Here is a 17531-nt window from a genome sequence, read left to right as displayed (position 1 = left end):
GTAATGTCGTCACAGTCTTTGCTGTATGTTAAAATTTGCACTTCAAAGAATGCATGTTATTATCGATGTTAATGTACAACATTTCTAAGGCATTTGTTCCAAAGTTGGATACATTCTGAGAATAAATGCGCTGACAGAATCAGAAGCAACATACATAAGAGCAGTTTCAAAATTGTGACTTTAACAAGAAAGACTAACATTGATATACATAGGCCGGGTTAATATTTTACTATCATACCGCGTTGGATTGTGGATATTGCGAAGTAGGTCACAGAAACCGTACCATACATCATATTGATAAACGAAGAACGACCTCGTCACAACAGAAAACAGCATACGATGGCCGAACACTTCACCAACAGGCAACTAGTTCTTGGAGGCTTGGTGGCCGGTGCAGCGCTAGCTGGGGCGGCACTACTATACAAATCCTCACAGAAGACGGGCCAGAAGAAAACGTACAAAGTAGTCGGGACACTCGAGACGATATACATCCACCCGGTGAAATCCTGCCGTGCCATCGAGATCCCAAAAGGCCAGTGCACCAAACATGGCCTTGTATATGGCGCACTCAAGGATAGGTAAACTCGTAGTGGATGCAAATAATCTCTTTGACACGCTACCGTACTTTGTACAAACGAAAACTGGTTGATGAAAATTTTAAGTTATCCTTTTACCACGTATCTGTAAATATCTAACTAAGGTGCTCGTCAACATTTGAATTATCATCAGTTTGTATCGACATGTAATGCCGATAACATTTATGTTAGCTCCCAGGTGTTAGCTATAGTGTATTTCCATTAATCATCAAATGCTGGCCTACGATCAAATGTCATATTTTTGTTGACATGTAAGCTACCACCGACAATAAATATCAGATTATGATCTAACTGTTAAGGCAGAATTGCGCCTCTTGCTGTCATTTTTTTTCAGTGCTTTTCTGAACAACCACGTGAGGGCTCATTTTAAAGCTCTTGGTGTAAGAAAACTTTTTACTGTCTTATTTTCACAAAAAATCGAAAATTATACTTTAGAGTTAATAGGTTAACACAAGACTCATGCCGGCCATATTGAATTTCACATATCGGTAAATGTTCGGTAATTTGTTTCCCGGGTACCAAATTTTGAATGGTGACTCCTAATTTTATTCTTGATTTGCCCATTTGGTAACAGAACAATTAAAAGTTTCGGAAAGTTTGAGGAAAGTTTGAGCAAATTTTGTACTATTCCACTTTCGAGGCGCATACTATACCTCAGCACGGACTTTACACCGTGAAGACACACAAGTATACACACACACAGAGTGACAAACACACACACAAAAGCCAAGCAGCGCCTTGACTCAGTTCATTCCTACAGTCACAGTTATTCGACATCGTTGGCCTATACCCAAAACTTGCTCTACGTTTAAATAACACAGCAACATTATGTTTCATCACGGTCCCTAGAGGGACCGTGGTTTCACTAATATATCATTATTCGACCGGATCGTCTGAAACAATTATTTTTCATATCTGTTTATGATAAATATGTTGTGTTTTGGCCTATCCGACTCGCGAGTAGCTTTCAATTGATTTATCCATATAACAACTGAGGATGTGAAAATAATATACTGAATTCAACCAGATATGTGGGCATGCTCAGGAATACCAAGACGCATGATAATTAAAGGGAGGAGGTAGACGGAACTGCGCGTGTGCGACTTTTTTGTTTATAAACAATGTATTTAATGCATCTAGATGCATCACGTCAACATAGCTGCAACATTGTTAACAAACATGTTTTAACTTTCATCAATCGCCGATGTACCCTACATACAGTTCTTACATCGGTCGTAGAGGTCCCTGGCAACCTTTGAGCAGAGTTCCGATGACCCCCTCAATTTAACATGTACGCAATCAACGTATACATGCCATTAATGACTCTCTTCTTTCAGACATTGGATGATACTGAACGAAGAAGACCGATTCCAGACGATGAGCCACGAACCGACAATGGTGCTGATCACTCCGAGTTTGTCTGAAGATTCCAGATACTTGGTTCTGAACGCGCCAAACATGCCCCCACTGAAGATTCCCATCGATCTTAACAAGATCCCAGTCGGTGAACGACAAGTCATTGAAACCAGGTAATTTACAAGTATGTGAAATAGTTAGCTGGTATACACCTGTACTGCTAAAAGTTTGGGTTGTCTTTTCTAACGAGCCGTGTAGGACGCCGAAATGTCACGACTGACCTGTAGATTGTTGGCAAGTGTCTATAACTCTGAGAAAGACCTGTCAGATAGGCACACTTGAGGGCGTGACAGTGTAGGGGACCCAACCTAGGGTAAGAAAGCAACCAAGAACAGTAATCAGACTTTGTCACCGTCCTGATTTTTAAAAAAATACATCAGGGGAAACTACATGCTAGATATATGACAAATCTTAGGGACTGGTCAGTTTCTTCAGCCTGGGGGGGGGCGGTGGATTCATGGGGGGGGGGTCACCCTGTTTTTGACTTTGGTGATGGGGGGGGTCACCATGTTTTTGAAATGCCCAATAGGGGGGGTCAGTGTGTTTTTGAATTTTGAAACAGGCTCATCATTGCCTAAAATGCTAGTGTCAGCCACAAATTTCATCATTCAGTTGTATTTTTCGGCGCGCCCTTCGGGCGCGTAACTTTAATAATCAGTCATACTTTTCAGCACGCCCAACTTTAACATATCAAGCATACATACATCAGAGATATCTGTATGTTCAATATTTTTCAGCGTGCTCTTCAAGCTCATTACTTTAATATATCAGATATTTTTCAGCATACCCTTCAGGTGCATGACTTTAATATACAAGGCATATATATCAGAGATATCAGGATGTTCATATTTTTCGGCGCGCCCTTCGGGCACCATACTTTAATAAATCAGAGATATCTTGATGTTTGCCGAGTGAAAGTGTACCATTATGAAATCTGCATTTCATATGAAAAGGATGACAAATTCCTGATACTTTTCTGTTCTCTCTATGAGAATTCAGTATGAGAAAGCAACATGCACAAATATTTCACAATATATATTTGATACAGTGACTTATTTTAGAGATAGAAAAATGACAAGATATCTTTCCTTCTCATTGATGCAATTATTTTCCTTTGTGTCACAGGTTTTCTGTAGAAAGATGCTTTTTTATGAACAAAATAACAGTTAAAAAAGGCAGTTTTTGTCATTATTAGCTGTGCTTTTATGGTTTCAATGTTACAAGAGAAGGTCCTCTCAGACACTGTACACATCAGATTTGGCTAAAAAAGCTCTCTATGGCTCCTCAGGAGATTTAATTGGATGGTTGGCAAGTCTTAACACCCATCAAAGTTTTGATTCACTGCTTTTTCCTCTTTGATATTAATGATTGACATCCATTTCTGTACAACAGTTCAGGACATCTGGTTAAGCATAGAAAGTGTGAAATACATTCACAGCTCATTCAAAATACAGCTCATTCAAAATGTACTGTATTCAAACATTAAGATTGACACTTTGAAATTCCAATCTTACAACTGACATGTCAATAATTTCATTAAAACATAGAATGACTATTTAAAATATAAATATATGTAAAATGTAAAATATATATATATATATATATATATATATATATATATATATATATATATATATATATATATATATATATATATATATATATATATATATATATATATCAACGCACAACGAATGAAAAGCCCCATCTAAGAGTCAGGACCGCCCACATTGGACCGACTGATCCATTAGCTCAGTTGGTAGAGCATCCGTAATGTCTACGGGGGGTGTGGGTTCGAGTCCCGCATGGGTCACTTTTCATTCACCACTATATATATATATATATATATATATATATATATATATATATATATATATATATTATATATATATATATATATATATATATATATATATATATATATATATAATTTATGTCCACCTTTGTTTTTACCTATGTCGGCGCCGGGGGGGGGGTCACCCTGTTTTTGAAATTTGGAATGGGGGGGTCACCCTGTTTTCAAAATTTGGAATAGGGGGGTCAGCCACTTTTTGACGTCGGCAAAAAATAATCCACCGCCCCCCCCCCCAGGCCGAAGAAACTGACCAGTCCCTTAGCAAGATTGTTCTTATTTATATTTTACAGAAAGGACGGCAGTTATGACCATTTAAACTGTTATGAATGGTTATGATGAAATTTGAATAAAATTAAAAACTATGGATAATACTTTCCACTCCGTTAACTATCGTTTCATTTCCATTTCTTGAACAAAAATCGTTTTAGTCCCGTGAAAATCAGTTATTGCATAAAATTATCATACTAGTGGGTATTTCTATATCCATGGCATCCAAAAGGATATGCTAGGTGATGGTAAAAATGAAGTGTTTCTGATTTATCCTGGAGACGAAATTTACACGCCAACAGTTCGTACTATACAATATGAATCTCAAAAATATGCCATTTTTACACCACCAGACTGTGGCGCCAAAATGTCACGGGGAAACATTGCGGACAAGAGGCCGAAGCATGGCTGACGAAATATTTTGGCAAACCAATGAAAATGATTTATGGTGATGACGACACGAAGCCGAGAGAGGTTGGCAATGCGGGAAGAGCGGTGCCCATCGGCAAGAAGGGAGATCTTGTAAGGGTCACTCTGTCACTCGTATTTTACATTAATATTTAAACGCATGAAACTATTTGCGATTTTGCCATATTTTTCTAGCGAATTCACGTAGGTTCGTTCAATAGTGAATCGTGTTGCTCGTCGCCGGCTGTTCCAAACGATGCAAAATTCAAGAGAAACACACGTTAATGTGCTTAGGTGCACAATGGGTTTGGCTTCCCTAAGTATAATCAATTTATGAACTTTCTCGTAGATCAAGTGCAAGAGCTTTGACAACTGAATGGCAGCGTTACTTGTTGACTTAAAGATCCGTCGCGGTCGAGGGCGCTCTCGACGCTCCCCTCCTCCCCCTTACGAAAAAGCTGCGCAACTTTCAGTCTACATTTTACTTGCTGTGCTTTGACAGAGCTTTACTTGCTCTTATGACGTCATCCTGCTAGATAGAATGGACTCATCAAAATTAATCTGTATAAAAAGTTAACATAAAACGTACAAACTAACGACTGTTTCCAGATCTAGTTCACGGTCAAAAGGATAACGAAGGGCTAGGCTCTGAAACCTCTAAATTTTATCTATTTGTAGCTGAACCGTACAAAACCATACAACATGACGTGCCATACCGTTACAGTGAATTTTCAAGGGGAAGAAAAGGATATACTTTCTCAAACGGGAGAAAGATGGTCAAATTGACGAAATTATCTACAACGTGATCATCTGCACACGCAGTAGAGAAAAATCGTTTTCCAAGCAAAGGAAATGAGAGCGCAATGTATAATTTTCATCGATTGATTATGTCAGAGAGACAAAATATCGCCCCTAAGCTTAGCTATGTAGGATTTCTCGCAAGAAAAAGAGAGAGAGAGAGAGAGAGAGAGAGAGAGAGAGAGAGAGAGAGAGAGAGAGAGAGAGAATCAGTAAATATTTTCCGTTTCTTACTGGACAGATGATTTACCAGGAAGACGCCGGGTTCAATTTGATGGCAGACTCGTCTCTTGTAGATCTCAACAGCAAGATGAAGGCATCGCTCACGGCAAGGAATTTTCGACCGAACTTCGTTGTGTCGAACAGTCAACCGTACGACGAGGTGAGGGTTCAGTGAGTTGTAATTCCAAATGCAAGGTTCTTTGTATGGCGTGATTTTACTTGTATCATAGTGAGCACAGCATGTTGTTTACAAGAATTTTATACTCAAGATGTCTAGGCAACCCTTTGATTTTTTTTCCGTTGTTTTCCTAACAGGATAATTGGAAATACATCAAAGTTGGCGATGTTGTTCTGAGGCACGTGAAGTACAACGAAAGGTAAACGTTTCATCGCAATCTGAATCATCCATTGATAGAAGGGGATGAATGCACTCCATGAGAAAGCTAATAGCATTCTCAGCTTCAAAGGCAGGCCGCCGATATTTGCGACGAAATAATGCGGGTGTTTGCGAAATTACGAGCATTTCGAGTGTATGTGGGGTTAGACTTCAATGCTAAAATATTTTCTCTCCACTACACGACAATGATGTCCTTGCTTACGCATGATTTTCCTCGGTAGTGGACATAACTAACAGTTTTGTAAATCTGCTCCAATCATTCAGAGCAATAAAAGTCAGGGATAGAATCGAGCGGCATTTCACATATCATTACCTCCGCTAAAATGATTTTTTTTTTAGCATTGTGAGTAAATCCTAGTCACTTTTCTTTGCAGATGTAAAGTGACAACTGTAGATCCCGATACTGGTAAATTTTCCAACAATAATGATCCGTTGACGACTTTGAAAACGTAAGTATCTGTCCCTAAGAGACTTAACATAATTTTCAACGTAGTTGATTTTTCCGAGGAAATTATTCGTCCGTTTCTCCCATCGAAACTTAGGAAGACCTTTCGCTTGAGGGCGCCCTTATCCGTGGAGGGGTAGCATCCGCGTCGCGAGATATCAATAGATGGATTTTCCATTGAACCAAAAAGTAGTCTACTTGTTTATCACAGCCACTATAATCGCCTCGTGCCGGGGGCGTAACATTCTTCGACACTTCTAATGACGATAATTATTTCAGGGCAGCAATGCAAGATACAAAGAAGTACCCATCAAACTTTATCTACAGTCTCGTGGTTCAAAATACCAGAGCAGTTCGAGATCACGGGGGATTTAAGCTTACAACGTCAGACGGGAAACATCGGCTCTGAAACGATAAAAACGCACATTCAATGACCTCGATGGCGTTGGAATTGAATTGCAAATAGCATTTTTTTGTGCAAATGCTTGTGCCAAACCAAATCTCAAAACACAATTTTGTTCATATACCTGTCACGTTTTCTTTCTGCAGTTATCGTATGTGCCAGCCGGAGGACAAACCACTGTACCATGATGCACCACTGTTTGGGGTTCATCTGGCCATTGACCAGCAAGGCACCGTAACCAAGGGAGATACTGTATATGCAGTGTACGAGTAACCAATACACACTGGGTGTTTGGATGTAACGATACTGTTGTTGATGACGACATCATACCAAACTACAGTTCTTGTACCAATTCTTCCTTAAGCTCTAACGATACATGTGTCACAAATAAACAAACGAACAGCATGTATGTAGTGTGATTATTCCCATTTGCAATTCTTGCATCGACGGTGTCTGTCAACTATAATACTTACTCGATGGCCTAATAGTTACATAAAATCACGATCAAATATGTTTCCCCTCCCTCCTCTGTCTGTCTGTCTGTCTGTCTGTCTGTCTGTCTGTCTCTCTCTCTCTCTCTCTCTCTCTCTCTCTCTCTCTCTCTCTCTCTCTCTCTCTCTCTCTCTCTCTCTCTCTCTCTCTCTCTCTCTCTCTCAGTGTGATTGTTGAAAGGTGACAATTACAAGTCTTTCAAGTAATATCTATAACGGAGCCTATTCCTTGATTTGACTGGTAACCTTACACAATTATGACGAGTCCTTGTGGAACAAACATTTTCAGATTACTTACGGCATACTTGGAATGTGTCTAGCATATCCCCGTGACTTATACTTGAAAGAAGTTATCGCGTAGACGCTAAGGTTTGTAGACAAATACACATGTAGGTGCTTGACAAAATTCTCTGACAACCACATTGTGATTTGTCGGCGCTAAATTCACTGAGGATGCATCGACACTTTCTGAACTATCTTGTATTCGCGCGTTGTGTTCCGCCATCGGCAAAATCGCAAATGTCATCTATTCGTGGTCAACCACCCTATTGGCACAGGTGTCGAAGACCGGTGACGACAGGTATAAATTCATGGTTAATCAGACCGAAAGATAAGGAGAACTATAGAAAGAAACACTACAGGAGAAAAAGAATGACAGTACATGCATTAGGTACGTATCAGTGTGCGGCTTTTTAACGTGCAGACTCCTCTACGTATGATCATGGCGGCTCGGACACTTTTCTAACTCCGCGATCATCGAAGACACAAACAACAAAAACAACATACAATACAAAAACATGATTTGAATTCTGAGAGAGGAATATAGACAACTCGGAACGTTGAAAAAGAGTAAAATTATGTTTGATCAATCTATATTCATGTGCATATTTTGCGCAACGTGTGTGTTGAAGACATGTTAGTATTCTCCGTACATAGACAAAACAGTTTGTCTTATACTCATGTCGCATTTCAGAAGTTTCGTTTTGACGGGTTGACACCAAAATCAAGGAATTTGCGTTTCTCGCGCATCGACTTTTATGATCGACGACCCCTAAGGTGTATTTGTAAATTTAAAGAATTAACACGAGTGGAACTAATTTGGGATAATTGGATGGTGAAGTAATGTCGATTTCATCTACAAATGTAAGCTCATCTGCTTTTCTTTTTAAGTTACACACTTGTTTTTATGAGTAATTTGCAATATTACAACATTCAGCTATATAGCACCTAACACTTTTGAGAAATTTGCAAAATATGAAAATCCAATAATCCCAATTAGTTCCAATCGTGTTAGATTGAACATCGCCTATTGAGGGCGTCTTGGTTATTTCAGGGAGCCAGAGTAAGGTCATTTCCCATCTTTTATTGATGCAAGTGAAAGTTGCATGATCGTAAAGGTGCTCACGATAGTTCGCCTATGACAAAGTCAACAGGATTATTATGCAGGGCGTTGAGAATGAGTTATCGTACACCAGCGCCCCATCTTCAGCGAAATCTCACTGAAATATTACCACAGTCACCCATGCATGATTAGGTACAGCCCAGAACCTAAAGTGCAACGTGAAATTGTACGACTGAATGTGATCCTTCCGTGGAAGGAAATCCATAAATTTACCTTTCCCCCCTTTTTTCATCAACGGGATATTACTGATTTGGTAAAAGTACGGTTGAAAATTTCATAAAGAAACTCTTGAGCAAAAGTCAGGTATACTACATTAATTAACCCAAAACGATTCGAATAACATGCCATATACAGACGAGACGTTAGATTAATACCCCTTGGCAAATTGAACTTTATCAATATCACATGAAAAAAGTTGAAGACTCGGAGTCTTGAAGTTGTCGGAAAAAGCAGCTTTTCTTACTTTTAGACAGGCGCTTTAGTATATACCAAAATATACCAAAAAATGCTATGTAAGTGACGCAATAACCATTACCAAATTTATCGGGGTAGCTACATACCTTTTAGACACTTTCAGATTTTTATTTTTTTCTCAATTGAACACGTCCCAAAGCCCAATAAAGTATACATTTTCTGAAAGCCCTGATATAGAGCTATCCGACCAAGCACAGTACACGGTCATTATTTGCATAGGAGTCACGTGACAAGCGTTTTGCTGAACCTTCCAAAAACCGGTTTTTCCCGCCTTATGCGAACACGCTGCAAGATTTCCAGTTAGAATTTCTTCATTGACAAGCCTTGACAATATCCTTCAAAACCGTGTCTGGGATTTTCTTTATATGCCTTTGTTTTTTTTTAATGCGCTCTTAAAGGTGTTAGATGAAGATGCTTTTCAAGGAATTTTAATTATCACGCCATATAATTTGAATGGAGCCTCCAGGAAAAAATCGCAGACACGGTTTTGAAGGATATTGTCAAGGCTTGTCAATGAAGAAATTCTAACCGGAAATCTTGCAGCGTGTTTGCATAAGGCGGGAAAAATCGGTTTTTTGAAGCTTCAGCAAAACGCTTGTCACGTGACTCTTATGCAAATAATGACCGTGTACTGTGCTTGGTCGGATAGCTCTATATCTGGGCTTCAGAAAATGTATACTTTATTGGGCTTTGGGACGTGTTCAATTGAGAAAAAAATAAAAATCTGAAAGTGTCTAAAAGGTATGTAGCTACCTTAATTAATTACTTGAAAATACGTCATCGTCAATCAGTATGATTTCCTCAAAACATATGGAAATGTACTGAGTGTGTGTAAAAAAACTAACATTAAGGAAAATACAAATAAAAAAGATGAGTCTTCCTTCTTGAAGAATGTCACCTTGTATCCGAACGATTAACGTAAATCGCAACTGTGATTTGATGACCATGTAGGTGAACTCCCCAAGTATCGCGTTCACCCCACTCACACCGTCAAAAATCTTAGACCTGAACCGAAAGTCTAGCTTGCAACTTGCAATGTATACACCAACGAAACAAACGTATTTCGGAAAAATAGCCTGACAGTGCATAAAATTTGCAGGTTTCTCCAACTAACTTTGAAAATGATATGAAAAGAAAAAAGGATACCCTAAGTTTTTCTGTTGATGTAACATTAGTTCTATGAAAAAACACGATTCTTTGTGTCGGAGTATTCACTTTTACTTGCCGACGATAACGCCACAGCTTCGCCTTTCCCTGTATATAAACGTTTAGGCGGAAGTGACGTTAAGACCTATGCGAAGCCAACGTTTCTAAGGTATTTATTTCAACGTTGGATACTTGAAAGTACCGATGCACTTACAGAATCAGAAGTGACATACATAAAGAGCAGTTTTGAAATTGGGATAAGAAAGATTGGCATTGATATATACAGAGGCCAGGTTAATATTATACTATACCGCATTGGATTGTGGATACTGCGAACTCGGTCACAGAAACTGTAACATACATCTATATTGATAAACGAACACCGACCTCGTCACAAAAGCAGCATACGATGGCCGAACACTTCACCAACAGGCAGCTAGTTCTTGGAGGCTTGGCGGCCGGTGCAGCGGTAGCCGGGGCGGCACTACTATACAAATCCTCACAGAAGACGGGCCAGAAGAGAACGTACAAAGAAGTCGGGACACTCGAGTCAATATACATCCACCCGGTGAAATCCTGCCGTGCCATCGAGATCACAAAAGGCCAGTGCACCAAACGTGGCCTGGTATATGGCGCACTCAAGGATAGGTAAACTCGTAGTGGATACAAGTAATCTCTTGACACGCTACCGTACTTTGTACAAACGAAAAGTGGTTGATGAAAATTCTAAGTTATCCTTTTACCAATTATCTGTAAATATCTAACTATGGTGCTCATTAACGTTTGAAAAATCATTCAGTTTGCATCGACATATAACGCTGATAACACTTATGTTAGCTCCCAGGTGTTAGCTATTGTGTATTTCCATTAATCATCAAATGCTGACCTATGATCAAATGTCATATTTTCGTTGACATGTAAGCTACCGCCGACAATAAATATCAGATTATGATCTGACAGTCTTAAGGCAGAATTGGGCTGAGAATTGGGCCTCGGGCTGTCAACTTTTTCAGTACTTTTCTGATCTACCACGTGAGGGCTCATTTTAAACTCTTGGTGTAAAAACACTTTTACTGTCTTAGTTTCATAAAACATCGAAAATTATACTTTTCTCTAAAGAGTTAGCACAAGAATGCCGGCCATTTTTGAATTTCACATCGGTAAATGTTTGGTAATTTGTTTCCCTGTAGCAAACTTTACGCGGTAACCCCTGATTTTATTCTTGATTTGGTAAGAGAATAATTAAAAAGTTACGTTGGGGAAAGTTGTGGGCAATTTTTTAGTATTCCACTTTCGAGGCGCATACTACATTAACACGGACTTTATTCCATGAAGACACACAAGTACACATACTCACACACTCACACACTCACACACACAGTGACACGCACTAAACCCAAGCAGCGCGTTGACTTCATTCCTACGGCCACAGGTATTCGACACAGTAGGCAGATACCCAAAACTTGCCCTACGAATAAATGACACAGTACTGGTTATGTTTTACTAATATATCATAAATTCGACCGGGATCGTCCGAAACAATTATTTTTCATATCTGTTTATGATAAATATGTTGTTTTTTGGCCTATCCGACTCGCGAGTAGCTTTCAAATGATTTATCCATATAACAACTGAGGATGTGAAAATAATATACTGAATTCCACCAGATATGTGGGCATGCACAGGAATACCAAGACGCATGATAATTAAAGGGAGGAGGTCGTCGGAACTGCGCGTGTGCGATTTTTTTTTGTTTATAAACTGTATTTTATGCATGATATCTATTCATTCTTAACAAACATGTTCATCAATCGCCAAAGTACCCTACACATACAGTTTCGCATCGGTCGTAGGGATCCCTGGCAACCTTCGAGCAGAGTTCAGACGACCACCCCCTCTCTCTTTAACATGTACGCAATCAACGTATACATACAATTACTACCGACCTCTACCGACTCTCTTACTTCTTTCAGACATTGGATGATACTGAACGAAGAAGACCGATTCCAGTCGATGAGTCACGAACCGACAATGGTGCTGATCACTCCGAGTTTGTCTGAAGATTCCAGATACTTGATTCTGAACGCGCCAAACATGCCCTCACTGAAGATTCCCATCGATCTTAACGAGATCCCAGTCGGTGAACGACAAGTCATTGAAACCAGGTAATTTACATGTATGTGAAATAGTTAGCTGGTATACACCTGTACTGCTAAAAGTTTGGGTTGTCTTTTCTAACGAGCCGTGTAGGACGCCGAAATGTCACGACTGACCTGTAGATTGTTGGCAAGTGTCTATAACTCTGAGAAAGACCTGTCAGATAGGCACACTTGAGAGCGTGACAGTGTAGGGCACCCAATCTAGGGTAAGAAAGCAACCAAGAACAGTAATCAGACTTTGTCACCGTCCTGATTTTTAAAAAAATACATCAAAGGAAAACTACATTGCTAGATATATGACAAATCTTAGCAAGATTGTTCTTATTTACAGAAAGGACGACAGTTATGACCATTTAACCCCTTGACTACCACCCACAATGTATTGCTATATACCACAGCCTAAGTTTATATTAAATTTTAATTATTATATTATCCACGTATTATTAATTATAATTAGTTGATAAATTAAAATATTATTAATATTGATTAATAAATTAATTCAATTTTAAACAAAAATATGTTTTGCATAAAATATCAACGTATGAAAAGTTGAATATTATATAAAATTATGGAAATATACATACTAATTATCGCCGGGTTTTTCCGGCACTGAAGGTATATGGCAATATCGTATGGCGCCGGAAATATCTGGCATAAAAGGTAGTCAGAGGTTAAACTGTTATGAATGGTTATGATGAAATTTGAGTAAAATGAAAAACTATAGAAAATACTTCCCACTCCGTTAACTATAATTTCATTTCCATTTCTTGAATTAAAATCGTTTTAGTCCCGTGAAAATCAGTTATTGTTTAAAATTATCATATTCGTGGGTATCCATTTCACCCAAAAGGATATGCTAGATAATGGTGAAAATGAACTGTTTTTGGTTTATCATGGAGACGGATTTTATACTCGAGCAGTTCGTTCTATAAATATATGCCATGCATTTTTTACACCATCAGACTGTGGCAACAAAATGTCGCGGGGAAATATTGCGGACAAGAGGCCGAAGCATGGCTGACGAAATATTTTGGCAAACCAATGAAAATGATTTATGGTGATGACGACATAACGCCGAGAGAGGTTGGCGATGGGGGAAGAACGGTGCCCATCGGCAAGAAGGGAGATCTTGTAAGGGTCACTCTGTCACTCGTATTTTGCATTCATTTATATTTAAACGCATGAAACCATTTGCGATTTTTCCATATTTTTCTAGCGAATTCACGTAGTTTCGTTTAACAATAGTGAATCGTGTTGGTCGTCGCCGGCTGTTCCAAACGATGCAAAATTCAAGAGAAACACACATTAATGTGCTTGGGTACACAATGGGTTTGGCTTCCCTAAGTATAATCAATTTATGAACTTTCTCGTAGATCAAGTGCAAGAGTTTTGGACAACTGAACGGCAGCGTGACTTGTAGACTGAAAGATCTCTCGACGCCCCCCCCTTTCAGTCTACATTTTACTTGCTGCGCTTTGAAAGAGCTTTACTTGCTCTTATGACGTCATCCTGCTAGATAGAATGGACTCATTAAAATTAATGTGTACAAAAGGTTACATAAAACGTACAAACTAGCGACGCTGAAACAACTGTTTCCAGATCTAGTTCACGGCCAAAAGGATAACGAAGGGCTAGGCTCTGAAACCTCTACATCTTATCTATTTGTCACTGAACCGTACAAAACCATACAACGTGACGTGGCCATTTTCGTCACATTTTTTTGAAATTTTTCAGGAGGAAGGAAAGGATATACTGTCTCAACAGGGAGAAATATGGTCAAATTGACGAAATTATTTACAACGTGGTCATCTCCACACGCAGTAGAGAAATATCGTTTTCCAAGCAAAGGAAATGAGAGCGCAATGTATAATTTTCATCGATTGATTATGTCAGAGAGACAAAATATCGCCCCTAAGCTTAGCTTTGTAGGATTTCTCGCAGGAAGAGAGAGAGAGAGAGAGAGAGAGAGAGAGAGAGAGAGAGAGAGAGAGAGAGAGGGGGGCAGATCGAGCAGATCAACATCAGTAAATATTTTCCGTTTCTTACTGGACAGATGATTTACCAGGATGACGCCGCGTTCAATTTGATGGCAGACTCGTCTCTTGTAGATCTCAACAGTAAGATGGACGCACCGCTCACGGAAAAGAATTTTCGACCGAACTTCGTTGTGTCGGACAGTCAACCGTACGACGAGGTGAGGACTCAGTGAGTTGTAATTCCGAACACAAGGCTCTTTATATGACGTGATTTTACTTGGATCATAGTGACCACAGCACGTTGTTCAATAGAATTTTTATGCTCAAGACGTCTCGGCAACCCTTTGACGCTTTTGTTCTTTTCCTAACAGGATAATTGGAAATACATCAAAGTTGGAGATGTTGTTCTGAGGCACGTGAAGTGCAACGAAAGGTAATCTGAACTATCCATTGATCGAAGTGGACGGATGCACTCCTTGAGAAAGCTAAGAGCATTAATTTTGTCTCTTCATCAGCAGACAAAAAATATGTAGGTGTTTGTGAAATTACGTGCGTTTTGAGTGTATGTTGGGTTAGATTTCGACGCTAAAATATTTTCTCTGCACAACCCGAAAACAATGTCCTTGCTTAGGCATGAACTTCCCTCGGCAGTGAACATCACTAATAGTTTTACAAATCTGTTCCATTCATAGCTTTGTATCAGAGCAATATCAGTCGGGAATAGAATCGAGCGGCATTTAAGTCCACAGACTATGTCATCGCTAAAAAAGTTCACAAGCATTGGGCGTGAATCCTGGTCGTTTTTCTTTGCAGATGTAAAGTGACAACTGTAGATCCCGATACTGGTAAATTTTCCAACAATAATGATCCCATGAAGACTTTGAAAACGTAAGTATCTGTCCCTAAGAGACTTAACATAATTTTCAGCGCAGTTGATTTTTCCGAGAAAATTAGTCGTCCGTTCGAGACTTTGGACGACCTTTCGCTTGAGGGCGCTCTTATCAATGGAGAGGTGGCATCCGCGTCGCCAGACATCGAGAGATGGATTTTCCATAGAACCAAAAAGTAGTCTACATGCTAACATGTGCATCACATCCTAGTTTTCACGTTCAGAACGATAGAATTCATCTTCATTGCAATCAAATTTCAAAGCAGGGGTTGATTGCAAAATGACCACATGACTTCATACATGTAATGGTGATAATTGCACCGAATATAAGGCTACCCTGTTCGAGTTAATCACAGCCATCATTATCCTGGCGTAACATTCTTCGACACTTCTAATGACGATAACAATTTTGTGGTAACATTGAACTATTGTGATATACAAAGAAGTACCCCTCAAAGTTTAGCTACAGTTTCGTGGTTCCAAATACCAGAACAGTTCGAGATCACGGTGAACTTAAAACGTCAGACGGGAAACATCGGCTCTGACCTCGATGGCGATGGAAAAGAATTGCAAATAGCATTTTTTTGTGCAAATGCTTGAGCCAAACCAAACTCTAAACACAATTATGTTCATATACTTTTCAACTTTTCTTTCTGCAGTTATCGTATGTGCAAGCCGGAGGACAAAGCACTGTACCATGATGCACCGCTGTTTGGGGTTCATCTGGCCATTGACCAGCAAGGCACCGTAACCAAGGGAGATACCGTATATGCAGTGTACGAGTAACCAATACATACTGCGTGTTTGGATGTAACGATACTGTTGTTGATGACAACATCATACCAAACTACAGTTCTTGTACCAATTCTTCCTTAAATTCTAACGATACATGTGTCACAAATAAACAAACGAACAGCATGTATGTAGTGTGATTATTCCTATTTGCAATTCTTGCATCGACGGTGTCTGTCAACTATGATACTTACTCGATGGCCTAATAGTTACATAAAATCACGATCAAATATGTTTCCCTTCCCTCCTCTCTCTCTCTCCCTCTCTCTCTCTCTCTCTCTCTCTCTCTCTCTCCTCTCTCTCTCTCTCTCTCTCTCTCTCTCCTCTCTCTCTCTCTCTCTCTCTCAGTGTGATTGTTGAAAGGTGAAAAACAGTTAACAAATCTTTCAAATATCTATAATGGGGGCCCCTTCGTTGAATTGACTGCAAACCTTACACAATAATGGCGAGTCCTTGTGGAATAAACATTTTCAGCTTACTTACGGCATATTTTGAATATGTCTAGCATATCCCCGTGACTTATACTTGAAAGAAGTTATCGCGTAGACGCTAAGGTTTGTAGACAAATACACATGTAGGTGCTTGACAAAATTCTCTGACAACCACATTGTGATTTATCGGCGCTAAATTCACTTGGGACTCATCGACATTTTCTGAATTATATCGTATTCGCGCGTTGTATCCCGTCATTGGCAAAATCACAAATGTCATCTATTCGTGGTCAACTGCCCTATTGGCGCAGGTGTCGAAGACCGGTGAAGACACATATAAATTCAAAAATCAGACCGATAAGGAGAACTGTAGAGAGAAACACGACAGAAGAAAAAGAATGACAGTAGGCCTACAGGGATTGGGTACGTATCAGTGTGCGGCTTTTCACGTGCAGACTCCGCTAAGTGTGATGATGGCGGCCCGGACACTGTTCTACCTCCGCGTCATTGAGGACACAAATAACAACAACATACAATGCAAAAGGATGGTTTGAATTCTGAGAGAGGAATATAGACAACTCGGAACGTTGAAAAAGTAAAATATTATTATGTTTAATCAATCTATATTCATGTGCATATTTTGCGCAACGTGTGTGTTGAAGACATGTTAGTATTCTCCGTACATAGACAAAACAGTTTGTCTTATACTCATGTCGCATTTCAGAAGTTTCGTTTTGACGGGTTGACACCAAAATCAAGGAATTTGCGTTTCTCGCGCATCGACTTTTATGATCGACGACCCGTAAGGTGTATTTAGAAATTTAAACATTAACGCAATTGGAACTAATTTGGGATAATTGGATGGTGAAGTAATGTCGATTTCATCTACAAATGTTATCTCATCTGCTTTTCTTTTTAAGTTACACACTTGTTTTTATGAGTAATTTGCAATATTACAACATTC

At 39.3% G+C, this 17531-nt stretch overlaps 2 protein-coding genes across 2 annotated transcripts; both read left to right on the top strand.

Annotated features, from left to right (window-relative positions):
• The first annotated feature begins 308 nt into the window (after window positions 1–308).
• LOC139140312 (mitochondrial amidoxime-reducing component 1-like) lies at window positions 309–7330 on the top strand. The gene is made up of 7 exons (XM_070709471.1): window positions 309–578; window positions 1934–2125; window positions 4488–4656; window positions 5582–5722; window positions 5878–5939; window positions 6334–6408; window positions 6954–7330. Exons 1-7 carry the CDS (start codon window positions 340–342, stop codon window positions 7078–7080), a joined length of 1005 nt encoding a protein of 334 aa, XP_070565572.1. The 5' UTR covers window positions 309–339; the 3' UTR covers window positions 7081–7330.
• Window positions 7331–10649: 3319 nt separating this feature from the next.
• On the top strand, window positions 10650–16285 carry LOC139140313 (mitochondrial amidoxime-reducing component 1-like). Its single transcript, XM_070709472.1, has 7 exons — window positions 10650–10968; window positions 12294–12485; window positions 13442–13610; window positions 14533–14673; window positions 14827–14888; window positions 15269–15343; window positions 16004–16285. Exons 1-7 carry the CDS (start codon window positions 10730–10732, stop codon window positions 16128–16130), a joined length of 1005 nt encoding a protein of 334 aa, XP_070565573.1. The 5' UTR covers window positions 10650–10729; the 3' UTR covers window positions 16131–16285.
• Window positions 16286–17531: the final 1246 nt, after the last annotated feature.

This window comes from Ptychodera flava, chromosome 9 (genome assembly GCF_041260155.1).
Source record: "Ptychodera flava strain L36383 chromosome 9, AS_Pfla_20210202, whole genome shotgun sequence".
Classification (NCBI taxonomy): Eukaryota; Metazoa; Hemichordata; class Enteropneusta; family Ptychoderidae; genus Ptychodera; species Ptychodera flava.
Note: the sequence above shows the minus strand (reverse complement) of the source record. Positions and strands in the feature narration are given on the sequence as shown.